Source organism: Artemia franciscana, chromosome 16 (genome assembly GCF_032884065.1).
Source record: "Artemia franciscana chromosome 16, ASM3288406v1, whole genome shotgun sequence".
NCBI classification, from domain to species: domain Eukaryota; kingdom Metazoa; phylum Arthropoda; class Branchiopoda; order Anostraca; family Artemiidae; genus Artemia; species Artemia franciscana.
The window spans coordinates 30,487,781-30,515,108 of NC_088878.1; the positions used below are offsets into that span (position 1 = coordinate 30,487,781).

Consider the following 27,328-nt stretch of genomic DNA (forward strand, 5'->3'; position numbering starts at 1 on the left):
AAATGCTTTTTGTAGCCTTTGATCAAAATGCACAAGCAAGAGGGAGCGTGATTTGACAGCAGAACTGATTGGAAGGCCAAGATAACTAATTCTTGCAGATGGGGAAACATTTTGACTTCCTGGCTGTACTCCTTTTGTAGTAGCCTGAGACTTGCCAAAAACAAGAACCTCACTATAAGATGCATTGAAGGATAAATGTATTTTGCCAGATTCGCGACTAAGCACGGACAACTTTTCCTCATTTGCTGACTGCGTCCGGTTGAGGTTTAAATATCATAAGCAAAATGAAGGAGAGAAAGGTCTAGAGCTTTTAGTATGTAACTCGTCATTACTTTCTCCTGGGCTTTTAAAACAGTATTGTTATAAAGGAATAGTGACGTTATACCTCCTTGGACACCTTTTCATACTCTAATTGAAGTATCGCTTGATAAATAAACCATTTCAAGTTTGTACTTTTATAAGGACCTTGAGCCGCGAAAATATTTTTAAATACCCCACAACAGAGCTAAAAATACCTCGACTTATCGGAGAAAATAGTAGCTGAGGTCGGACGCTAGAATTGGAGGTGCGAGGAACATCATGTGCTGCCAGAATCAGGATGTCATTGTTTCTCTTCATTTCAATAACAATTTTCGAAGTGATAGAGTGGAAATCTTTGAGACTATGACCAGCCTTAAAACCCATCTGATTGTCTGGTGTAAAGCATGCAGCATTTAGATCGTCAACTACCAGCAGCTCTAGTAGCTTACACATAATGAGGATACAGTTATGGTACTGCAGCTATGATATAGTAATACAGTAATATAATAATTGTAATATAGTAATACAGTTATGTCTGCTGTCTTTTCCTTTTTTGACAACTGGAGTAAGCGAACCAATATAGAAACTTGTAACCCGAATAACTGATCGACAACTGAATAACTGAATAACCAAATAACTGAATAACACCTCTTGAGTGTTTCTTTTTGTGAAGAAGAACGGCCCAACTAATTTTTTATACACTTTTAGTAGACCCAATCTCTGATTCCGTACCACGTGAAGAATCATCAAGCCGAGATTGAACATGTCAACCTCTACTTATCTCGAAGGAACTAAAACATTGCAATTTCAGTGCTATAATAGGAAATATAAGTACATCGAAAAATTGTACTTTATCGTGCAAAGCAAAGACACTTAAATGAGCCATTGCATTCTCAAGCAATAAATTTTAATTTTATCGTTGATATGGAGGGGTGGGGGCTAAGGGGGGTTGCAACCGCCATCAGGTTTTCAGCAGTTATTTAATGTGAAGCAAAAACGAACGCAAACTCATTGAATAATAAAGTTCTACCAGAGTTAATTCAAAGAGCGACCATGAAACCTAAACCAAAAAGAAATCATTCTATAAGTGAGGGGGCTTCTACCCTTCCTAAATTCTACTTTTCTTTTTTCGAGGTCATCACTAACCATGTAATAAGGTCACTACTTTTTTTCTCGTTTTTCTCAAGGACGTCGCAATAAAGTCAAATATTTCCATAAAAAAGAATTGGAGAAGAATAAAGCTGTAAGAAATGCTGTATATCAGGGATTGCCGACCTTTTTAAATTTTATACCACATAGATATGAAGTAAACATATATGTACCACCATAACAACATTTCGCTGTTAAAAATCAATGCGTCCTTAGGGGAGTGTTTGTAATGAAAGAATAAGGATTTTTTTACATTCGTTTTTTAATTTTTTCTATAAAAATGTTACCAATAAAAATATTGTATACTTTTTTTTCTTTTCTGTTAATCAGATTTGACCTATTTTGATTAACACATGCCTTTGGTGGCGCATTTTGTTCCAGGTTTGGGAAGAAAGTACCCAATACCGATCAAAAATGAGCCAGTACCCTCTTTTTTACTATTATTATTACTTTCAAAGGTGGTTTACGGAATGACCCTGCTAGTTATCGTCCTATATCTCTCTTATCAGTGTTTAGTAATTTTTTTTTTTAAAAGCTTTGGTTTCTCAGCACCTTGATTTTCTCAATTTTAAACATTTTTTTCATGATTCACAGTTTGGTTTTAGGCCAAAGCACTCAACTGAGCGTGAATATGTGAATCTATTGAATCATTTACATGTATCTCTTGACTCTGATCTCATAGCTGCTGCCCTTTTCCTCGATGTACGAAAAGCATTTGATTCAATAACATACAAGATTCATCTTTGGAAACTATCCCATATTAGAATACGAGAACAGTACTTATTCTTGGGTTCTATCATATTTATCTGGTCAAATTATCTCGGTTGATCCGCTCTTTTCCAACCCGTCTGAAATAGAGTCTGGTGTTCCACAAGGATCTGTGCTTGGGCCGATACTCTTTTTAATTTCTGTGTTTGATCTCATAAATACGGTTAAAAATGTAAAACCTACCACTTGTTGTCGCTTCTGTCAACCTGCATCTGTCTCTAATTGCGACATAAGTTCGTCCTTCTCCAATGCACTTATTACTTTGGCGGATGACAGTACTCTTGGCACAGCTGGTAGAACTTATTCTCATCTCCGTTCAACCATGATTTCCCCTTTTGAAAGAGTTATTCAGCGGTTGATGTTGATTATCTTGCCTTAAATGTTAGAAAGTCACGTTTTCTTATTTTCTCCGGAGTTTAAAGGGCTTGCTCTGGTTTAAAAGAAATTCATATATCGAGGGGTTCTTTTAATAGACCTAAGATTAGATGCATCCCATTGCTAGAGATTATACTTGATTAGAATCTTTCCTTCAAGCATCATACTGGCCTAATTAAAATGAAAGTTTCCAAAAGCCTCGGGATCCTTAAAAAACTGAAACACATTCTTCCAGCGTCAATACTTAGACTCCTATTCTACTGCCTAGCTCAGCCTTATGTTTCATACTGTTCTAATATTTGGAAGTCAAATTTTCCCTCATCACTGAATCCACATTCAAAACTATATGAAAAAGGAAGGAATCTAATACACGAGGTTAACCGCTCCCTTCTTAAGCCCTTTCTTGACTTGAGATCGCTTTTTTCTGTGTTGTGCTTCTTTAATTTTTTTTTGAGGTTACATGACCAGCTTCCTGCTGCCTTATGTAGTAATATATCTTTTATTTCTGAGAAATCCACTTATTAGTTCTATACTTACAATAATTTACAGACACTTCATATTCCTTAAATATGAAGAGAGATAGCTTATAACATGATTTGGAACACCCTCCCGGAATCTTCAAGGGGACTAAGCTGAAGTATTTTGTCGTTTTCATATGTAAAATAATGTGGATTTTGTTAAATATTTATGGTTAATAAATTTAATTTAGTTCTCTCCTCTCTCCCTTCTCTTCTCTCTCCTGTTTTTCTAACTTTCTCCCTTTTTTTGTTTTATTCTGCCCAATACGCACCGAAAGGCTCACTGAACGTATTTTGGGTCTCTGGATAGTGTGAAACTAAAAATAAGGAAATTGTTTTTTTTTTTACACCTAGTTGAAGTTTTTGCTCAATTATTCCCGAAAAATTCCCACTAGAAAATTTTACGTGCGTATTTTGCCACTGTATTATGTGCTATATGTATGAATTGAAGTGTACTGGAATTTGGAGTAAGTTAATGCTGAGGAAAATCATATTGAGATAATCTTTCTTATTAAATTTCTAATATTAAATTCTATTCTCCTCAATATGTATCTCACCTGATTTTTGATGGTATGAAATTGTGTTGTATTTGAAGTTTTGCGAATTATCTCTTGTTTGATATTGTGATAGGGGTACTATATATGTTATTGTGTTCACTTTAGAAATGGTACTACTCATGAAGAAAAGAAGTTCGGTCACAAGATTACTTACTTCGTAAATTTTGATTTGTTAATAGTTTAAGAGGTGTATACATAAATGCTACATCCAATAGCATTTTACTATGATAAGACTCAACATGAGTTTAATGAGTCTTTAATATGTTTTTATTTCAAAACGATTTAAATTAAATTTAATTATATTCATTTCATTTCATTCGAAACATTCAATTCTGTTCGTTAGCTATGATCTTCTTCTATAATCTTACCGCAGAGCAAGCGGTGCTAAATTTGGAAATAATGTGTTTTGTGAATTTTATCTTATTGTAAAAAGTGATAGATTAGAAATAATTGCTTTCCCAAAATTTGAAACAGGTAATGATAAACTTTTAATTTATGAGAGATTTGTAACCCCTCGTGCTTGATGATTAACAAGCTTTTCGATTTTCGCTTACAGGTCATAATTTTTTTATAAAGGAAAAATAACCGAGCATCATAACTTTGAAGTCTGTAGTGCCTAGGCTGGAAAGTTTAGAGATCAAAACTTTAAAATACCATAAAATCCTCTAATTTATAAAATCCTTTTCCCTGACTTTGAAGTCGGGGAAAAAATTCCACGGAGGGGGATTTCTGGCATGATTTTAAAAACGATCATAAGTCAAATAAAAAACAAGTTTTTTTCAAATGAAAGTAGGCTACAGAGAATTTTTCGGCAGCGATCGAAACTTTAAAATACCATAAAATCCTTCTACTTCTAGGGATTCGACAATCTTTGCTTGAAATTATGAAATTCCTGTTAATTCTAACGTAGTCTCACCACCATATCCTAATTCTCGCTCTGTACGTTCTTTTTACTTAATTTGCGGCATATAAAAATTAAGGCTACGTTATTTTGCCTCAAAGCATGATGCCAATTGATTGTTTCCCATGCATTCGTTGTTAAATGTAGTTCGAATCTATTTCTATCACCGAGTCCTTACCTCACACACGCTCTTTAATAACTGAAAAATTACGTCACAACGTTGCACTAATATTATAGTTGCTTCGCAACCGCTAATATGGAAACAAATTTATCCTTATTTAAATATTTCGGACACGAATTAGCACATATATGCAACCCCTCATTCCTGATGATCAAAAAACTTTCTCACAACTCTTTTGCCTTTTCTCAAACCATAAGACCGCTTATTTGTTTTTTGTGTATTTGTTTTTAAATGCAATTTGATTCCATGTCTATCACCGAATTTTTACCACATAAAAAACTTTATCAAACAGTTCGTGGTAATAAACTGTAGTAATGTAGTAAAATAATCTTTCCATGGAGGGATTTATCATGAGGGAAGATAATTTCCGTGAAGGGGCGCAGGATTTCCTAGCATTATGAAAAAAATTAAGAAAATTAATATTTTTTTTAACTGAAAGTAATTAGCATTATTAAAACTTTAAGCGAACAGAAAATATTACGTATATAAGGGGATTCGTTTCCTCCACCATACCTTGCTCTTTACGATAAAGTATTTTTAGTAAATCAACTGTTCATTCTACGGCCTTTGTGATTCAGGGGCCATTCTTAAAGAATTGTGAAAACTCAAGCTTTATTGTGAAGAGCGAGGTGCATTATTATTATTATAGCCGTCGTGCAACCGTTTACATGACAAGTTTACCCTCATTTAAATGTTTGGATATGAATTACCAACAGATCCTGATGATAAACAAGCTTTACGATCATCTCTTACAGTTCACTATTTTTGATAGAGGAAAAATAACCAAGCAACGACATCTTGGAGCCTGCTAGTTCTTGGGCTGTAAAGTTCTACCGTCCAAAATTTGAAATGAGCTATAAAGAACTTATACTTTCAGGGATCTGTGAATCTTTACTGGGAACTATGTAAATGGTTTGTTGGGATGTCTGAAAATACTTTACCCTCACTTGGGCTTGGTCTCTCAGAAATATTTAAGCGAGAACTTAATCATCCGGAAACACAGAAATTCTTGTCCATGTGTAACGATCTGAAGAGAGAATTCCAGGTAAAGTTTTATCTATTTTTATTAAGGGGCTGTGGAATACCTTTGTTAGGTGTACGATTTTCAGGGCGTAATTGTTGGTGCCAGGCACATAAAAATACCCTTTTGTTTTGATAATTTAAAAAGCAAAATTTTGTCCTACAGATTTGAAAAGGAAAGAGATATTATCAGACTTTAGGAAGGCAATTTTTAAATACAACACTTGGAAGTTTCCTGTTGGCTATGTATATAAACATCGTTCCTCTATCAGGGCAAAACTAAAATCACTGAGTATCTATAAAAAGCGAAAGCTCTTAGCAATCTTGATGCTGAAAATAAGAATTGCTTACCCTTTAGGCATATGTAGTATACCTTACTGATGTGCTTTATCAACACGTCTACTATTAATCATCAACGAAGATTTAAAAGAAGATTACTGCAGGTCTCTAGGGGTAGTGGTGTCCTGTGGTGGCGCAATGGGTCTGATCACAGCTTAGTAATACGGGACCGTGAGTTTGAACCCTACTGCCCCAACACACTGCTGGGCTGACGTAAGAACCTTAGTAGTCAAGAAGCGTCGTTAATTTGATGCAGTACTTTCCAAGGGGTAATGGTAACCTCGGTGCTCCTCCTCGCGGTGCCCTCCTCGCGGTACCTCCTCGCGGTGCCCCTGAGAGTAGTAGGCACAAATAGGATCCGGCTACTGCTACTTTCAGTCACTGACCAGCTACTGGCCGTCCTGCCCCGTGTCCGTGTGTAACCATGAGGCAGGGTATTTTAGGGAATTTGCTGCCGAGATGGAGAGATTGAAGCCAGTAATGTTTATCACATCATGGGGTTAGTTACCCTGGACATAGAAGTGCTCACCGTGGAATAAGAAGAGTTCACAAAAGGAGCAACCTGGTGATGAGTGAGTCTTCCCTCGCGGACAATTGTTGCCTATCTGAAGCTGGCTGGTGGTGCTCTCGGGATCGGAGAAAACAACTATGGACACCTTGACACTACCAAGGAAGTTACTCCTACAACAGGTAACATAGGGATAAGCCCCATATGGAAATGCCATGAAAAAGGGGAAACCAATAGCCCAGGTGATATTAGTGCTTATTATTTATTATATAGAGCACCAATTATTGGTGCTTATATTATTATTTAGATTTTTTGGGGAGGGGGAGTGGGTGTAAAGGTTTCGTAAGTCCACCTAAATAACAGTGTCGTAAGTCCACCTAAATATAGCCATAATAATACAGATCTCCCTGTTCTGTTGGCAAAGATTGGCAAATAGTTTTCTAGCTTTTTGTTGTTGATTCTAATACATAGTTTCTGGCATTATCTCTTTACTAAATAGCTAATAACTGCTTTTAGATCCATATTCTTCTTACCACATAAGCTGCAATCTTTCTTTGTTTTATGGATATCTTTTAATTTTCTCAGTGTGTCAGGCACTAACAAGGGTAGTAACACGGGATATTGTTTATGGGATAGTAATAATAATAATAATATATATATATGAAAAATTCAAAATGATAGTTAGATAGACCTATAGATTTATTCATCAAACAACGATTCAAAAATAATTTTTTACATTAAAGGTAAATATATCATCATATACTATGGCTAGGAATAAAGGGAGATGTATACTCTCTTAACAAACTACTTTTTAGACTTTTTTTTTATGGCAACAATAACTTCTGGACAGTGTAAGAATTCTTCTCTTGGGAAGGAACTAAACAAGAAAAAAGAGCTCATATGGCACTTGTGATGGCGTCGGAAGAGCCAAGAGCTCGTATGGCATGAGCTCTAGCAAAATTCTAAGAAGATTAATTTAAAAGGAAAATCAGAGGCTTAATGCCGGTTGAGATTTAAAATAAGAGCTCTGAGACACGAGGTCCTTCTAAATATCAAAATTCATTAAGATCCGATCACCCACTCGTAAGTTAAAAATAACTCATTTTTTCTGATTTTTCCTCTCCCTTCTGCCCCCCCCCCCCAGACGGTCTAATCGGGGAAAACGACTTTATCAAGTCAATTTGTGCAGGTCCCTGACACGCCTACCAATTTTCATCGTCCTAGCACGTCCAGAAGCACCGAACTTTCCAAAGCACTGGACTCCCCCAGAAAGAGTGGATCCATTCCGGTTACTTCAATCACGTATCTACGACATTTGCTCATTCTACCCACCAAGTTTCATCCCGACCCATCCACTCTAAGCGTTTTCCAAGATTTTAGGCTCCCCCCAATGTCACTGGATCCGGTCGAGATTTAAAATAAGAGCTCTGAGACACGATATCCTACTACATATTAAATTTCGTGAAGATCCGATCAGCCGTTCGTAAGTTAAAAATACCTCAATTTTCTAATTTTTCCGAATTAACACCCCCTCCAACTCCCCCAGAGAGAGCGAATTCAGTCCGGTTATGTCAATCACGTATCTAGGACTTCTGCTTATTTTTCCCACCAAGTTTCATCCTGATCTCTCCGCTTTAAGCGTTTTCCAAGATTTCCGTTCCCCCCAACTCCCCCAATGACGCTGGATCCGTTCGGGATTTAGAATTGAAGATCTGAGTTACGAGGTTCTTCTAAATATGAAATTTCATTAAGATCCGGTCACTTCTTCGTAAGTTAAAAACGCCTCATTTTTTCTAATTTTTCAGATTTAACCCTCCCCCCAAGTCCTCCAAAATTAGCGAATCTGTTCCGGTTATTTCAATTACGTATCTAGGACTTGTACTTATTTTTTCCACCAAGTTTCATCCTGATCCCTCCACTCTTAAGTGTTTTCCAAGATTTTAGGTTTCCCCCTCCAATTCCACCCCCCCCATTTCACCGGATATGGTCGTGATTTTAAAACGAGAGCTCTGAGACACAATATCCTTCTAAATATAAAATTTTATTAACATCTGATCACCTGTTTGTAAGTTAAAAATACCTAAGTTTTTCTAATTTTCCGAATTAACCGTCCCCCCCACTCCCGCTCCAAGATGATCGAATCGGGGAAACGACTATTTCTAATTTAATCTGGTCTGGTCCCTGATATACCTGCTACATATCATCGTCCTAGCTTATTTGAAAGTGCCTAAACTAGCAAAACCGGGACCGACCGACCGACCGACAGACCGACCGACCGACCGACAGAATTTGCGATCGCTATATGCCACTTGATATTTACCAAATAACATAAAAACCCTAAAATAGACTTCTCTTTGGATATAAGCTGAATTTTCTATCCTTATGATAAAGGTTCTTACACATTTTTAATCCATGGACTGTTCCACCCCCTGCTTACACCTTATGTAGAGTCTCCGCTTCAAAGATAATATAATTCGAACAATTCAAACCAGACAATTTAGAGAAAATTTTGCTTCCAATAGCCTTTGAAATTTGCTCAATTTAAGTATAAATTATGTAAAGTTGATTTTTCTAAATATATTGGAATTGTTGCAGTGTTTTTAATAGTAATCTGATAAAACTTTGTCAATATTAGTACTTTTGCTGAGATTACTCCCATCCTGATAAAACACGAACAACTATTTTTGCTATAAAGCACATATCACATATGAAAAAGCCTTTGGCTTTTATTTTTAGCAGGGATATAGGGAACCATAGCAGCAGGGACCATAGCAGCAGGGAGCAGGGACCATAGCAGCAGGGAGCAGGGACTATAGGGAACGAAGCAGCGGTGTCAGCTCATATATGACATCATATTCCGGCTTGGCAACTTTTCAAAACATACATGCGTTTTGTTTTCTTGTCAAAAGACACGTGTGGTACATCATTTTCTATATGTGGATATAAATTTTATTTTTAATGTTATGTTTTGTTACTAAGAAGTTTTGTTACTTTGTTACTTACAGAAGAAACAAAATATGGTAATTTCCTTTCAAAGGAGCTCTTAAACATTTTCTGTGACGTTTCAGTGTCCTTCTAGTGGCGACACAAAACAATGAAAATACGGAAAAGGAGAGACATCACTGTGTCCCATGACAAATATTTTGAATCCCCATATTTTGAATCAAATGAATATTCTAATGCAAATTATCACCATTTGTAGGTAGTTTCGATCTTAATTACACACATGCACATTCATTTTAAATATTGTGTATTTTTAATTGTAAAGGGAGTTGTAGAAATTTTCTGTAAACTCACCCTTAAACAGCTCTCTATGGTGTTGTAGTGGCCCACTAGCTGCAGAGAAGGAAAAAACGGAAAAAATGCTTCTCATGCAAAATAAGTGATTTTGCTTGTTTTTCAAGCCAAGGAATTTTCTTTGCTTTTCAAGTCAAGGGACATTAAGTTTTCTGAATAGAACTTTCCGACAAGGCGATTCCAATTTTGTACTTCTTGTTTCGATCCGACGCCATTTTAGGGGTTTTGGGGCTACTTGTTTTTCGTTACCATGGACCTTGTTTGTCTTTTACTTGGTCGTAGCTATTGCTGCAACCACAATAATAAACCAATTTTTGAACAACAAAAATAATTGGGAATTGTTTAATTTCTGTAGTCACCTGAAACACTCGCACACGAGAACAAACCACCTAATCGAGGATAAGGAACTGGTTTTGGTAACCATAGGGAATGTCTTATAAAACAGTTCGTGGTAACGAACTGTAGTAAGGAGCGACCCGGCTCAATAGTAATCGAAACTCTAAAAAAATGGAATTGTGATACCAATAGTTACATCAAAAGAATCGCATTTTAATGCTGATTTTAAATATATAAGTTTCATCAAGATTAGTTTCACCCATCAAAAGTTACGAGCCTCAGAAAATGTGCCTCATTTTCGAAGATAGGGGGAAACACCCCCCAAAGGTCATACAATCTTAACGAAAATCACACCATCAGATTCAGCATATCAGAGAACCATGTTGTAGAAGTTTCAAGCTCCTATCTACAAAAATGTGGAATTTCGCATTTTTTGCCAGAATACAGATCAGGAATGCGTGTTAATTTGTTTTTTTGTTTGTTTTTTTTCCCAGGGGTGATCGTATCGACCCAATGGTCCTAGAATCTTGCGAGAGGGCTTATTCCAACGGAAATGAAAAGTTCTAGTGCCTTATAAGTGACCAAAAAAATCGGAGGGCACCTAGGCCCCCTCCCACGCCAATTATTTCCCAAAGTCACCGAATCGAAATTCTGAGATAGCCATTTTATTCACTGTAGTCGAGAAACCTTATAACTATGTCTTTGGGAGCGACTTACTCCCCCACAGTCCTCGTAGGAGGGGCTAGAAGTTAAAAACTTTGACCAATGCTTACATATAGTAATGGTTATTTGGAAGTGTACAGACGTTTCAGGGGGATTTTTAGGTTGAGGGGGGTCGAGGAGAGGGAGATATGTTGGGAGAACTTTCCTTGGAGGATTTTGTCGTGGGGGAAGAAAATTTTCATGAAGGGAGCGCAGAAAAAATGAAAAAATGAATATGAAAAAGTTTTTCAAACTTAAAGTAAGGAGAAGCATAAAAACTTAAAACGAACAGAAATTATTACGCATATGATGGGTTCACCTCCTCCTAATACCCCGCTCTTTACGCTAAAGTGTTTTTAGTAATTTGAACTATTTATTCTACGGCTTTTGTGATTCAGGGGTTATTCTTAAGAAATTGGGACAAAATTTAAGCTTTAGTTCAAAGAGGGAGGTACTGACGAGGGGGTGAACCCCCCCCCCCCATTTACTTAATAAAGACATGAGAATACAGAAGTTCGTTACGTAAGCTAAATTGTAAGTTACGTATATCTTTTACTAATAAAAACATTCGTAAAAAATTTAAAGTTCTAGTTGCCTTTTTAAGTGATTAAAAAGAAGGGCAACTAGGCCTCCTCCCCCGCTCCTTTTTTCCCCAAAATCATTCGATCAAAACTATGAGAAAGTCATTTATCCAAAAAATAAATATGCAAATTTCGTTTTAATTATTAATCTGCGGAGAGCCAAAATAAAAACATGCATTGATTCAAAAACGTTCATAAATTAAATAAAAAAAACAAGTTTTTTTTTAACGGAAAGTAAGGAGCTGCATTAAACCTTCAAACAAGCAGAAATTACTTCGTACATGAAAGGGGCTGCTTCCTCATCAGAGCCCTGCTCTTTATGCTAAAGTTTTTTACTATTTTAAAAAGTAGAGTTAAGAGAAAGAGTCAAACTTTAGCGTCAAGAGCGGGGAGTTGATGAGCAAGCAGCCCCTTTCATATACGAAGTAATTTCTGCTCATTTTAAGTTTTAATGCCGCTCCTTTCTTTCCGTTAAAAAAAAACTTGTTTTTTTTTATTTAATGGAATAAAGAACGGATTACAGAAAGAAAGAAATGAAAGAAGAGACAAACTCTTTCAAACATTCAATACCGAACAGAGCTTTTGTAACTTGTCCTAGAGTTAGTTTTGTCCTTATTGTTGAAGGCAGCCGTGGACCTTCCGTCATATCATGTTGCGTCATATCATATTGCGTCATATCATATCATTGCGTCATGTGGTTTGCGTCATATCATATTGGCGAAAAGTGCAAAGAAACTTCCTCAATGGAGAAATGCAAATACACTTGTTAATGACACACTACATTAAAGAATTTCATCTCTTACCGTGTTTCCAGTTTGTGCATTAGTGCCCTCAATTCGTTTGGAGCACACCAAGTGACTTAGTAACCAGCCCCTTCATTTCATTTTTTTTCTTTTGTTTATGACCCAGTAAAACAAATGACTATTTTTTTTTTTTTTTATTGAATTCATGTTGACAGCAATATTACATAGCGAAACGAATGAAGAAATTGATTTCGAAATTTGAACATTTCGGTGCCAAGCTTTGCAGTTTTAGAGTCCCTGTTGGGAGAAATCAAAGCAAACGATGGAGAATATTTAATGTATTTGTAAAGTTAACGTTAGGGATAATCTATTTTGTAAAGAAAAAAGAAAGGAAACTCACTGTATGTAATATTTATATTACGACCTGGAGCAACATAACTTTAGGACAAGGGGCAGCAGAAACGGGTGAAGACCCCCTCCCCCAACGTTTTTCAGTCGGCTGACAAAAAAAACAGTAAAGTAGTGGCGCAAAGCACCGCTGTTATACTCGCTCAATATATATATATATATATATATATATATATATATATATATATATATATATATATATATATATATATATATATATATTTTTTAATCAGGTAAATGGGCTGATGGAAATAAGTAACCTAAATCTGTGAAAGAAAATCAGTATCAGTCTGTGAAAAAAGGAGTGATTTTAATAGCAACTACTATTAAAATTAAATAGCAACATCACGCAAATCAGTTGGTAAAAATAACCATCCAATCTGTAAAGTCCATTGCTCTCTCCCAATATTTAGCTTGTGACGCCTCTGCTTAGACAAGCTCATACGTAACACTTTGTTTCTGTTGGGGGAGGGGGCTAAGTAAACAGCGCAAAAAAAACATATTATATTAAGGATAAATCAGTCAATCAAACAACCTTGTATATCAGCAAGAACCTAATAAGGACAATAACATATAAATAAACAAAAACAACTATAGGTATATACAAAAAAGGTAAAGTATTAACCAGTAGATTTTATCAATCAGGGAGGCTGAAAGTAAACATTTAGAGTGCTAAAAACGGGACCAGCTCACTCTGAGACTCCCAGATTCTTCTAAACCAGGAAATCTGGATGAGCGGTGATTTTCAGCTGAAGTCCGAGAACTATCATTACCTTGATTTGTGGTAATTCTGCAAACCCAAGGCAATTTTGAAAATCTCCAGTACACATGGCTTTAACGGCTGCAAATAGCGAAAAAAATATGGTTATAAGTTTGATACAGAAGCCTTGTAACAGCATGATTGAACATTCCCAAAAATGCTCTCAGAGCGTCGGGATTTTAGAGAGATGGGGCTCTCGCTCTGTGCACATGCTTAATTCGAAATTTTGAAGGGATATAATTGTTGTCATGATAAAAAAAACAGCTGCAAACTAGAAGCTAATCAAACAGCTCGTTGTAACAACTGAAAGTAAGGAGCAACTTGTGGTAATAGTAAACGAAACCCTAAATACTCTAGCAAATATCCTTCAAAAGGATCAGTTTTTTATGGTGATTCTAAATATATAAATTCATTAAGTTTGAACTTACCCACCAAAAGTTTCAAATCTGAGAGGATTCGCTCGATTTTCGGAAAGCGGGGAAACACTCTCAAACAACTATGTGAGCGAAATTAAAACTTAAAACGAACAGGAATTACTTCGTATATGAAAGGGACTGCTTCCTCATCAACGTCCCGCTCTTTACGCTAAAGTTTGACTCTTTCTCTCAACTCTACTTTTTAAAACAGTAAAAAACTTTAGCGTAAAGAGCGGGACGTTGATGAGGAAGCAGACCCTTTCATATACGAAGTAATTTCTGTTCGTTTTAAGTTTTAATGTCGCTCCTTACTTTCAGTTAAAAAAAACTTGTTTTTTTTATTTAATTTCTGAACGTTTTTTGAATCAATGCATGTTTTGATTTTGGCTCTCCGCAGAGGAATAATTAAAACGAAATTTGCATATTTTTTTTTTTTTTTGGCTAAATGGCTTTCTCATAGTTTTGATCGAATGATTTTGAGAAAAAAAGGAGTGGGGTAGGAAGCCTAGTTGCCCTCCAATTTTTTGGTTACTTAAAAAGGCAGCTAGAACTTTTAATTTTTACGAATGTTTTATTAGTAAAAGACATACGTAACTTATAAATTAGCTTATTGTTTTTTTAATAATGTTAGAAAATCTTGCGCTCCCTTCATGGAAGTTTTCTTCCCCCATGACAAATCCCTCGATGGAAAGTTCCCCCAGTATATCCCCCTCTTCTCGACCCTTCCCCCAACCAAAAAATCCCCCTGAAAACGTCTGTACACGTTCCAAAAATCATTACTATATGTAAGCACTGGTCAAAGTCTGTAACTTGTAGCCCCTCCCATGGGGACTGTGGGGGAGTAAGTGGTCCCCAAAGACATAATTATAAGGTTTTTTGACTACGCTGAATAAAATGGCTATCTCATAATTTTGATCCGATAACTTTGGGAAAATAATTAGCGTGGGAGGGGGCCTAGGTGCCCTTCAATTTTTTTGGTCACTTAAAAAGGGCACTAGGGCTTTTCATTTCCGTTAGAATGGGCCCCCTTGCAACATTCTAGGACCACTGGGTCGATACGATCACCCCTGGGAAAAAAAACAAGCAAATAAACACGCATCCGTGATCTGCCTTCTGGCAAAAAATACAAAACTCCACATTTTTGTAGATAGGAGCTTGAAACTTCTTCAACAGGGTTCTCTGATACGCTGGATCTGATGGTGTGATTTTCGTTAACATTCGATGACTTTTAGGGGGTGTTTCTCCCCATTTTCTAAAATAAGGCAAACTTTCTCAGGGTCGTAACTTTTGATAGGTAAGACTAAACTTGATCAAACTGATATATTTAAATTCAGCATTAAAATGCGATTCTTTTGATGTAGCTATTAGTATCAAAATTCCATTTTTTAGAGTTTTAGTTACTATTGAGCCGGGTCGCTCCTTACTACAGTTCGTTACCACGAACTGTTAAAAAAAAAAAAAAAAAAAAACTCATTTTCTTTTCCTTGGTGCTTGAGTATCGCAGGACTAGAGCTCGGTTTTTTACTGTAAACTTCGTTATAACTTAGTTCGTTTTTTACTGTGATTTTCACCTTCTCTTCTTCACTTGATAAGTCGCAATCCTTTTTTTCTTATTGTTAGACGTTTCTGTTCTTTTCTGGTTTTTATCGGCATTGAACATGCCTCGTTTGATGCGTGTTTTTTATTAAACAAATTAGCGCTCTTTTTTATCTTTGCTTGTCCTTTTTCGGTTTCTGGTGCTAACCCCCCCCCCCCTGAAAAATCTCAATCCCCTGAAGATTAAAAAACGCAGAAAATCCCCGCTAGAAAATAGCCCTCCATGGACCCCCCGGTAAATTCCACCCCCACGCAAAGGACTAGAACTCTCAATTTCTGATCCAATGAGCACATTCCGAAATTACTGTGACCTTGAAGTGGAGATGTTGATGAGGAAGGGACAGTCCTCCTCCTCTACGGAATAAACTCTGCTCATTTTGGGGTTTAGTGTTTCTTTACTTTCATAATAACAGCGTAGACCAGAAATATTCCCAGAAATCTTAAGGGAGTAGATATCAATTTCACATTTTTGATGCGTGTTCTAGAATTTCTTGCCCCCCCCCCCCCTCCTAAAAAACCTTTGCTGTTTTTTTGGCAGTAAAACACCCTTTTGTTGCCTTATTGCTGTGAAATTTTTCCACCCGAGAAGGGGATTACCGGCATGATTTTAGAAAGTCAGATATTAAAGTCGTTTTCGAATGAAAGTGCGCTAAGAAAAAAATTTCACCCCAGATCATCCGCAAGAAATTCCGTGGGTGAAATTTTCAACTAGAATGGGATCGTCTTGGGGGAATTTCCCTTGAAAGGGGGAGGGCGTTTTTACGTGACAACAGCTTTCCACGGTGGATTTTTTCCGTGGGTAAAGGAAGTTTTCAGGGGGGGGGGGTTCCGGATTTCTTGGTGTTATTAAAAGTAATCAGAAATTAAATTATAAAGAAGTTTCTTAAACTAAAAGTAAGGAGCAACATCAAAACTTAAACTGACAGAAATTATTAGGTGTAAGAAAGGGGTTTCCCCCTCCTCAAGACCTTGCTATTTACGCTAAAGTTTTGAATTTTTGGTTCCAATTCCTTAAGGACGACTCCTGAAACACAATGGCCGTTTAAAAAGAATAATAAGTTTTTGTTTCAATTTGCAACCACCTGTTTTTAAAGAGTGTCATAACATAACATAGTGGTGGTTGCAGAGTGGCAGGAGGAATGGTGCTTGAAATCACATTGAGGGAGCAGAATTTTCTGCCAAGATCTGATTAATAAACAGAAATTAAAAAAAAAATGAATAATTTTTTTTTCAATTTAAAGTACAGGTACAACATTGAAAAGACAAAAATTAGTCCATATATGAGTGGGGCTGCATCCTCCGAAGTCCCTTGCTCATTATACTAACGTCTCAATTGCTTTGACAAAGCTTTTTATTCCAATTAAACGTCCCTAATGTTTATGAAGTCTTTCTTAAGGAATTGGGAAAAAAGTCCAACTTTAACGTAGAGAGAGAGGGTTTTTTTTAACTTTAGTGTAGAAGGAGGAAGCCCACCCATATATTGACAAATTTTGTTTATTTAAAATGTTAATGTAGGCCCTTAGTTTTAGTTGAAAAATTTGTTTTTTTATTTAATTTCATAAAAGAGTTACTTTATTGAAATAAACGAAACATCATTAACATAGGATACTGATTAATGGACAATTTTTATGGGCTTAGTCTGTTTTGGTGGGTGTTTTCAGGCTGAAAAACTCTTCCTAGCTAATTTGTCTACTATTGGTTGCCTCCCCGTAGTATCATAATATTTAAAGGCATGGAAATGTATAAAAATTTTAACGCCCAGGATGGTAGAAATAGGGATAGATGGTATCCTAGCGTAGGTAAATTTGATGTAGGAAAAGAAAACAGAAATGGCTACAGACTGTTGCCATTTTGTAGGTATAGCAATATCTAGTTATAACCAATACGGTGCTTGGTTGTAAATGGCCCGTAAGTTAAGATGGTATTTGCGTGATGGTAAGACAGCAAACTTTATTGATTATATTATTGTAAGCCGAAGACTGGCAGGATCAATACAAGATACTAGGGCGCATAGGAATGCTGTTGTCGATGTTAAAAGTAAAAATCACATTCTGATAGTGTCTAGGGTTAACTTAAAGTTAAAATTTTGAAAGAGTATAGACACTTTTCAGGAATAGTTGAATAGTAAACTGGAGAGCTTAGATTTGTCAATGTGGAAGATGGATGGAATTATTTCAGGAAAACAATTTGTGAAGTTGCTAAGGGTGTCTTAGGGAAGAAAGTTACGATTGCAACTAAGAATATTAGTGAAAAAGCTTTATGTTTAATAGTGAAGAGAAGCGGCTTGCACAAGAATTATCTGAGTGATAGATCATATGAAAACAAAAGGAATGTAAAGGAAGTGTAGAAAACATTAAAATATGAACTAAGGAGGTGTGAAATGTAGGCCATGGATAAAATGACCTAGGATCTGGAAGATGCATTTATGGGGCATATTAGTAAAATATTGCACTGACGTGTTAATAAATTGAGAGAGAGAGATTCGTGTATCCGGACCCGTTTCATTTACATATAGTATTGGTAACTGTGAACCATACAGACGTTTTCAGGGGGATTTTCCGGTAGAGGGGAGGAGGGAAGGAGCTACGGTGGAGAATCTTTCAATGGAGGAATATTTCATGGGGAAAGGGAATTTTCCATGAAATGGTTGCCTGATTTCGCCGAATTATTTAAAAAACGATCAGAAATTAAATTAGAAAAAACAACAAGTTATTCAACTGAAATTAAGGAGTAATATCAAAACTTAAAACAAACAGAAATTATTACGTACATGAAGGGGTTCGCCCCCTCGTCAATACCTCGATGTTTACGCTAAAGTTATTCATTACTTTCAAAAGAGCTATATATTTTAATTAAACGGCTTTTGTGATTCAGGGGTCATTCTTAAAGAATTGGAACAAAATTCGAACTATACCGTACAGAGCGAGGTGTTGACGCGGAGGCAAATCCCCTCATACAGGTAATTATTTCTGTTCGTTTTAAGTTTTAATATTGCTCCTTACTTTAAATTGAAAAAACATGTTTTTTTTTATTGAAGGCACGCATAAGGATCCTAAGGGCACTATGTAAAAATACATATATATATATATATATATATATATATATATATATATATATATATATATATATATATATATATATATATATATATATATATATATATATATATATATATATATATATATATATATATATATATATATATTTATATTTCAGGGAAGGGTCTCTCAGCATGCGTGTTTAGTTTTTTTTTCCAAGGGATGTCGTTTTGAACCCTTAGTCCAATATGATCGAAAGAGGGCTTAATCGGGCAAAAATGTAAGAATCTAGTACATTTTTTTAGTAAAAATCGCAATATGATAATTTATAAAATGTTCTCTGACACAATAGCAATTTTAGCCCGAAAAGGGCTGTAATGTTATAGAGCAAAATTTTTGAAAAATTGTTGAAAGAGTATCAATATAGCCTCCCAGTTTCATGGGTTTGACTGGCTTGCGGTGTAACTCTCACCCTTAACATATATGCAGTTCATTAGGAATTTACTGTAGTTATAGACCGTTTTTCCAATAAGACTAACGTTTATAAAGTATTGCATAGTGTTGTACCAGCTCTAGAAGGAAAGGGGGAGCACCTGGGGTCTGAAAGTGTTTTTTTCTAAACTCTCCAGGACTCTCCAGAAGAAGAAGTTCCGTTTCCAAACTCTCCAGGAGAAGAGGTTGAGATGGATTGGAGTTACATTTAGTTGTTTATTTAACTTGTCCTTCTTCATTTGGAAGTATGGATGAATATAAGATAGGGCCTGCGGTGTGATTGCGGAGGGGTCGAAAGCTCCCTTTAATTGTGGAAACGATAGTGTATTTAGAATAACTCTGTTTTTTTTTTGTTTTTTTTTGTTTTTTTTTTTTTTTTTTTTTTTTTTTTTGTAAAGTAAATAGAGTATATGAATCGTTTACCTTGAAGCATTACTCTGCGAAAGTTAAACTTCCGTGTAAAGAATAGGGGCTCAGGAAGCGATAGCACCCTTAATATGTATGAGTATCATGCATATGGTATGAAAAACGCATAAAAGATAAATACATTTTTTTTCAGATGAAAGTAAGGAAAGACATTAAAACTCTAAACAAGCAGAAATTATCCTGTATGCCAGGGTGGGCTGCCCCTACTCCTCAACCCCTCGCTCTTTAAGCTTAAGCTTGGCTTCTTTTTATTGCCAACTGGCCATATTTGTTGCTCTTAAAATGCTTTGGTAGAGTGCTCGGAAAACATCTGTGGGAACAGTAGGGTGAAGGAGTAAGGAAGAGTAGGTTTTATTGTTAGTGTTCAGTGTTTTGGTGGCTGGTCGGACGTAAAACAATAAGCTCTGCGAAAAACGCGCCTCAATTCAACTTTCTAAGGTTATAATGAAAGAAAGGTGAAGATGACTAGTCCACGTTGTACGTATGAAGGATGATAGATGCTAAAAGTCATCCTTTTTGGCCGTCCACCAGGGGCAAAAAATTGGATGTTCTCGGACGAGATTGGGAGATGGAATTAAAAAAAGGATTTACAGGGAATCGAAACATCCTGCGAGGACTCCCTCCTCACAGGGAGTAGTACCTCCTCGCAGTACCGATTGGGTTGGAGCATTCACAGTTGTGATGGTCTCATATGGTTTGGTGCTGCAATCAGTTGTTAGTGCTTGTTCTAATATACACTAGTGCTAGTGCTGTTCTTTTCTAATGCTGTTCTAGTGCTGTTCTAATTCTAGTGCTGCTCTAATACAGTGCTTGTTCTATTACCCTTTCGATGGCTATCTCCAAAACCCAATAAATGAATTGGTAACAAATGTAATTAATGATTATTCCAAAGGACGAATTTTTTCAAAAGAATAATTTTCATTTTCGTTTATTTTGAGCGAGTTTGTTGACTTCTTTGAAGAGTATGATCTAATAAAATGGATTTACTTATATTATGACGCCTACTTTGAGGAAGTTGCCTTTCCACTTCAATTAAATTTTCTTAGTGAGAACAAAGAACTTCAGCGTTCGTAGGTTTCTTGTTTGTAGTCAAAGTTTCAAGGTTAGGAACCTTTTATTTTCTAAAGAGAGAACTCTGAAAAACAGCTTTGTTCTTTCGATGGTTAGGAAATAATTTTTGTTTCTATTAGATCACTGGAATGACAAAACTGGCATAAAGTCAAAGTTGTTGGAGCTTCTTATCTTCGTTTCTAGCCTTTCTTTTTTTTTCTTATTTTTTTGCCAAATTTTATCCAGTTTTCCAATGTTCGGTAATATCATTTTACTTTGTTATGATGCTCTTAATCACGAAAGAGGAATTAATATTTACACTCTATTGATATATGTAAAAATAATAATATAGCTAACATATGTTGGCCAACCGTCTTGGGATAAACAAAAAGCAGGTTGTCCAAGGTTGGGGTGGGAGGACATCGTAAACAAAGACTTAAGGGAAATGAAAACCTTCTGGGAGGGTGTAAAGAGTGAAGCTTTGAATAGATTGGGATGGAAGCGGAGTGTATGTAGTTGTGCTGGTCTCAAGTGGCTTGGTGCTGCTGTGAGTTGTTAGTAGTAGCAGTAGTATGTTAGATTGTTTTCAGGATTAAAAACGACATTAAAATTTACTACCACAATGGTGACAATCAGTTTGGGAAGTATCGGCGAAAAAAAGAGCTGAGTGAAACTACAGATGAGTGAAGCCTTTCTTCTAAAATCACAGATGAGTGAAGCCTTCTGTGATAATTACAGATGAGTGATAATCACAAAAGTGATAATCACAGATGAGCCAAGCCTTCTGTAATAAATACAGATGAATGATAATTTACAAAAGTGATAATCGCAGATGAGTGAAAACTTTCTTCCAAAACCACAGATGAGTTAAGCCCTTTGATAATCACAGATGAGTGATAATTACAAAAGTGATAGTCACAGACGAGTTTTGCCTTCTGTGTTTGCTTTACTTTGTCTGTTTTATCTGTTTCTTCGTTGTATTCATTTTATCTGTTCCATAATACATACACACCACCACCCTACCCTTCTTGACCTTGTGTCCTTTTTTTCTTCTGTGTATCAAAATGAAGAATTTGTGAAAAGTAAATATTTGGCCAGGCATATATCGTTATACCCAAAACAAAATATTGAAAATATTATAATGAAAAGTAAAATATTAAAAATATATTGCTTTTTGAGTAAAAAATACATCTAGGGGAAAAAAAAATCGATATTAGAATTCGACTAAGGTGGAGGAAGTGGAATCTTTTGTCTTCGTAACTGATCATTCTCGAATTATAGCTTCGGCAGCTCGTCCCTGCTTTTTTTTCAAATCTGGGGGTTCGAGTTGAAATTTCGGAGACATTTTTGTTTCTCGGAAGGGAACAAGACAATTTCAAATTTTCTACTGGAGGAAGGGGACAAAATAATTTTCTCTGATCCTCATAAAAGAGTATATCCTACATTTTTTTTGCGCCTGCAGTTCGACGGACTTGGTCACTAGTTATTTGTATTATTATGTTTTTAATTTAAGGGTGACTAAGGTAAGGTATAAAAAAAATTTTTTTTTGGAAATGAATGAAAAAGTGAAAAAAATCTTCCGGTAGATTTGTTTTTGTCTACTTATTATTTTTCAGATGTGTAATTATTTGGTCTCAGGTAGGGAAAGGGCGGCCATAATTGGGGCGAAATATCCTGCTGACTCTATCTTGGAGACTATGCAATGTATTTGTGTGTATTACCCGCCAAGTTAAAACCGATTTTTACAGACTTTCAGCGATTTTTTATTTTACCAAGAAAAGTTTTAGTATATTCTTTTTTGTCGGGAGATGGGTCGCGAATTCAATAGACCTCCTTAAAACTTAGTAAAAGTGGAAACTCTGACGTTTTTTAGTTTCACCTATATCTTTTCCTCACTTACATCCTTGAAAAATGTGTAATCTCTGTGGTAATCTTAATACCCCTATTTTCCAATACGGTCGCGGCCACATTCACCAAGCGGTCGTTGGCCACATTTATCTCAAAAGACATCAAGTGCTTTCAGAGTACTGCTACACTCTCTTTGCCCAACATTAAGTAAGAAAAAATGGGTTTTAATTTCAATAAATCAGTGAACAAAATATAAAAGCAAAAAAAAACTTTTGAATTTAAAAATATTCCGAATATTTTGGCCCCACGGCCAGGAGCCTGTCTCAACAAAAAAAAAAAAAAAAAAAAACGAAAAGAGCGAAAACGCCAAAAAAATCGTTTTTAAAAGATTACACACAAAAAAAAAGAAACACGACAACTAAACACACGAAAAATAAAAAAAAATAAATAAGAACAACTCACATTATAAAAAAAACTTCCAGCACTCATGTTACAACATAAGAAAAAAACAAACAAAGCGAATGTCTATAGTGAAACCATGTATCACTCTTCTCAACATTCGTGACCTTTTTTTCTGCCATATTTCTGCAATTAAATAGTTTTTCCCACAATTAAATTTTTAGTATGTGTCTAACTCCACCCCACACCTTCAGGTGACAGGCTAACTTATAAGGTGTTTTCATAGACATTCCACTCAGGTTCTAGCGCCAATGGCAAATTCCAAATTATACCAGCTAAAAAAGTCAAAGTAGGAGAAACAATGTCTTAAGTAAATCCAAATGCTTTAACAGTGGTTCATAGCTTTCCAGATAAATACTTAACCATCTTAACCAAAACTTAACCATCCTGCACTCTGTATATATTGTATAAACACAAAGTCAAGACTCCTCAAAGTTAAAGGTAGTGCTCCATGTAAGTCTAGGGTCAAAAGTAGCTTCAGCAGGTATATAGCTGAATAAACCATATGACTTGATTTGATGCCCACCACCTTTCAAAACCTGAAAAGAAATTATGATCTTAGCAATAATGATCATGTGCATCCCCCTTGTATCCCTGGCCATGAAGCCTTTCGAGGGGGATTAAGTGAAATGTATTTCCATTTTGTATTGTATTTTGTATTGAATTGCATTGAATAAACTACTACTTCTTCTTATTCTTCTTCTTCTTCTTCAGTAATGACCGCGTGTTTTGTCCCCTCTGAAAACCAAGCCCTTATTCCTCCCCTGTCTTTTAATTATTTCTTGGCCACGGCCTCTGTCCTTTCTGCAAATAGCGAGTTTGGGTAGACCGGTTTTGTCTGAAAATAAACTGTTTTCCATTGCCACCGCTTTCGACCGTAACCTAACTAACACTAAAGTATTTCAAAATCTTATCCTTCTTTTTTGTCTTTTCGAACTGGATATCTGCTGGGTCATAGGGAAGCATATACCCTTGAACAGTGGTGAACAAGTCAGTAATTTTGTTCACGTGGTCTGACATTTTAACTCTTCAGACACCAAGAAAAACGACCGATTGTATCGAAAAAATGGTCGAATCGTCATTTTTGATTGTCAAATCGTCGGTTTTTCGCGAATAATCGGTCTAAAAGCGGCATAAGGCCTCTAAAATTTCCAAATTTAACATTAAGAATTTTTTTTTTTAGATTTTTTTTCCTTCTTCCGTTGTTTGTGATTAAGACGGCTCCCGATCATAAGGGGAGATGAGATCCAGTTTTAAATTACCCTTATACGACCTCACGATTGTATGGTCACACGTATTACCAAAATATTAAATTCCCACCTTTAGAAAAATACTATAAAAAAGAAAATTGAGAAGAAGCTATTCTCGGAACATTTCCCCATTATTAAAGCAAGTCTAGATAATTCTCTAAGAAAAAGTGTAAGTATGATCACAATTTTGCCTCGGTTGATAGATAGATCTGAAACAGATCATTCCGGTGTTGTAAACATTTTATCGTGTCAGTGTCTGCCACAGATGGTACTACTTGTCGCAAAATCGCCATTTCTCGAGTTTCGATCTTACTTTTCGTATTGCGCAGCTTAGTGAACACTGAGTAAGTTTCGAACTAAAATATAAAAATCAAATATTAACAATATATAACCTATTGTAGCACAGTACATTGATGCTCTCCTTGGCAATACAGTGCACCCGGGTTCGATCGCCGCTGCAGCAAGGTTGGGCGACAAACTTGCCACTTGTCTCTGTTAAAAACACTCAGCAACTGAAACGTCGACTCGACGCCCTATGCGCCAGCAATGGCTCAGGTGGATCTTTATCCTTTACTCTTATTAACAATATTGATCCATTTGACATACACATCGTTAAATTTCAGTTTTTGCTCATATTTATTTGACTTTTATTTTGCTTTCCAGGCTCTTTTAGGTGATAATGGTATATTCATGTATCCTACCCACCCCACTGCCGCTCCTTACCATAATCAACCACTCTGCCGACCTTTCAACTTTTCTTACACCGCCATTTTCAACGTATTAGGACTGCCTGCCACACAAGTCCCTATGGGCATTGGTCAAAACGGGGTTCCTGTTGGGTTACAAGTAAGTTCAACTTAAAGTATTTGAATTAGTATTTTGAGTGAGTTTTTATTGAATTTTGTTTATGATTTGCTAAAGATTGTGCTTTTAAGGGATCCATCTTAGGCCAAACGAAAAGCAAGTCGTTGACGAATAAGATGGGTATGGGTCAGAATGAATAATCTCAAGCAAAATGGAATTTCATGGAAGGAGGTAAAGGGTTAAGCTTTGAATAGGTTGGGTGGGGAGGAGTCTCAGGTGGTTTGGTGATGCAGTGAGTTGTTGGTAATCGTATTAATAGTAGTATATTTAGGTTAAACTTATAATATGGTATCAATTAGTTAAATCAGGGAAGTTGCTAGAAATCCCTTTTTTATATATGGTTATTTCAAACAAGTATTTTCTGTCACTGACCCTGTTTCCCTGCTATTGCTCAAAACATATTAATTACAAGAAATACACATTAGTTATTTTGTATCCAAACTAAAATTGCTTATAAATACAGGTGTAAAAAGGCCAATGCTGACGAGCATCTGTAGTACAAAAATATATAAATAAAGTGTTACCATCTGCTAAACATTTGTGCTATTTTTAGTACTTTTTCTCAAAATAATACCTGGCAGAACATTTGGTAAAAAGAATGAAAAACCAATCATTTCAAAACAACTATAAAATGTTTTCATCTCATATCCTAGTTTGATCAGAATTTTCGTTTTTGGTTTTTTAAATGTAGAATGGATTTTCATGATTGCAGCGATGTCTGTAACCTAGTAAAGAGCAAACCGCGGCAAATAGTAGCCGAAAGCTTAGCGTTTTTTGAAAAAAAACTATTTGAGGAGAAAGAAAATTGTCGTTTGAAACTGATTTAGAGACGTTAAGTGTTATCGCGGTCTATCTTAAAATTAAATGTTTATTGCGGAAACAAATTTTTAGGAATTTTGAAAAAGAATGAAAACGAATTAATGGGAATTTCGAGAAAGAACGAAAATTCAGCAACTGGAAATATTATTCTGGTTTAATTTGAAAGTAAAAGGTTATTGCGAAAAACATTTTTGGGGTATTTCACAAAAGCTTAGAATATCTGAAAGAGGAGGTGGTTAAATATCAAAAGTTTACTATTGTCCAAAACTCTAGCCGGAGGTTTCCAGCCTCTACCTTGAATAATAAGGAAAATCACAACGAAAAAGAAGACACTAAAAGGTCTTCTTTTCCTTGTGAAACAACTTTTCCTTGTGTGTTTTCTTTTTTGACAAGACAACTTGTCGAACCAGTTAGTCATAGGGAGAGGGCTTATTTGAATGGAAGTTCCAACAAGTGTCTTTTTTAAGCAACAAAAAAGATTTTGCCATAACAAAGTGCCAGAATTTTGCGCCAGAAAAATGAATTTTTGCCCAAAGAGGTTGGATATGCCAGGGAATGCAAATTCTTAGGTAGCCAATCGATTTTTCATGGAAAATCCTAAAATGTAATCTTTTTAACCCCCCCTCCCCTACATCCTCTTTCTTGAAAGATGAGAAAAATTACCGTTTTTCTTTTATTTTATGGCATGGATAGCAGGCTACTGTAATATCGCTTGGGGAAAATCTTTCTTGGCATTCAAACATTTGTAGGTTCTAAAATTCAGAGACAGTACAACTTTGATAAATCCAGTTGAATAGATGCCTTATTATAGCGGAAGCTTCTAGCCCCGCTAGTTGTGAGCAAACAAGTACCCTAGTTCGACCGATACCCAAAGGGATTCATAGGTAGCATGAAGTCAATATACTTTGTCAGGGTTGCCACCAGCACAAGAAAAACACTAATAAATCACAAAAACCACCAAATCACCAGTGAAGTACATATGAATAATGAAGTGAATTTAATGAAGTTGCAAACGTGTTGAAAATTTACCTATGTTCATCCAAAACCAAAGTAAGAGGGAAAAACCTGTAGGCCTACTGTATACTTCACCTTTTTGTGGTTTTTCATCAGTTTGGGACAGTCAGTACAGAGAGACTCTCAAAAACTAAATAATTTCAATTGGAGATTTTTGTCGTTAAATTTAGTATTCCCGATTTTTCCAAGGTTCTTAATAAAAATTCTTTGTCCTTTTTTCACTTAGCCAATTCTAACAACCAGATTTCATTTTCACTGTATTTGGTACTTGGCGCTAGAACCGCTCAAAGGGAGGGGAGGGCAACCGGAGCAAGACGCCCTGGGTGCTGTGGCTGGGGTTGTTTTAGGGTTTAGTATTTAAGATTTGATCCTCAGTGAGCCTCTAATGCCTATAGCCTTGAAATTAGATATTAGAAACTCTAACGTATAACGACAACATAAAGAGAAAAAAGAAATCAAAAGAAATTTTGGTTGGAAAGAATGAAGAACTAATACAGAAAAAAAAATTAAATAGACTATTACTGTTACTGCTAATAACTCGTCACAACTCCAAGCTAGCCACCTCATGCTAACACTGTCACACAAGGCAGTGTCAGAACTTTTGGGTATATAG

General features: G+C 35.9%; 1 protein-coding gene across 2 annotated transcripts in view; it reads left to right on the top strand.

Annotated features, from left to right (window-relative positions):
- The window catches only part of LOC136037339 (fatty-acid amide hydrolase 2-like), a 206,635-nt gene that overhangs the window by 162,148 nt on the left and 17,159 nt on the right, over positions 1-27,328 (top strand). For both annotated transcript variants that reach the window (XM_065720010.1, XM_065720011.1), the window contains 2 exons: positions 5,627-5,794; positions 24,682-24,864. In XM_065720010.1, coding sequence (XP_065576082.1) covers positions 5,627-5,794; positions 24,682-24,864 — 351 coding nt within the window. The remainder of the gene's footprint in view (positions 1-5,626; positions 5,795-24,681; positions 24,865-27,328) is intronic.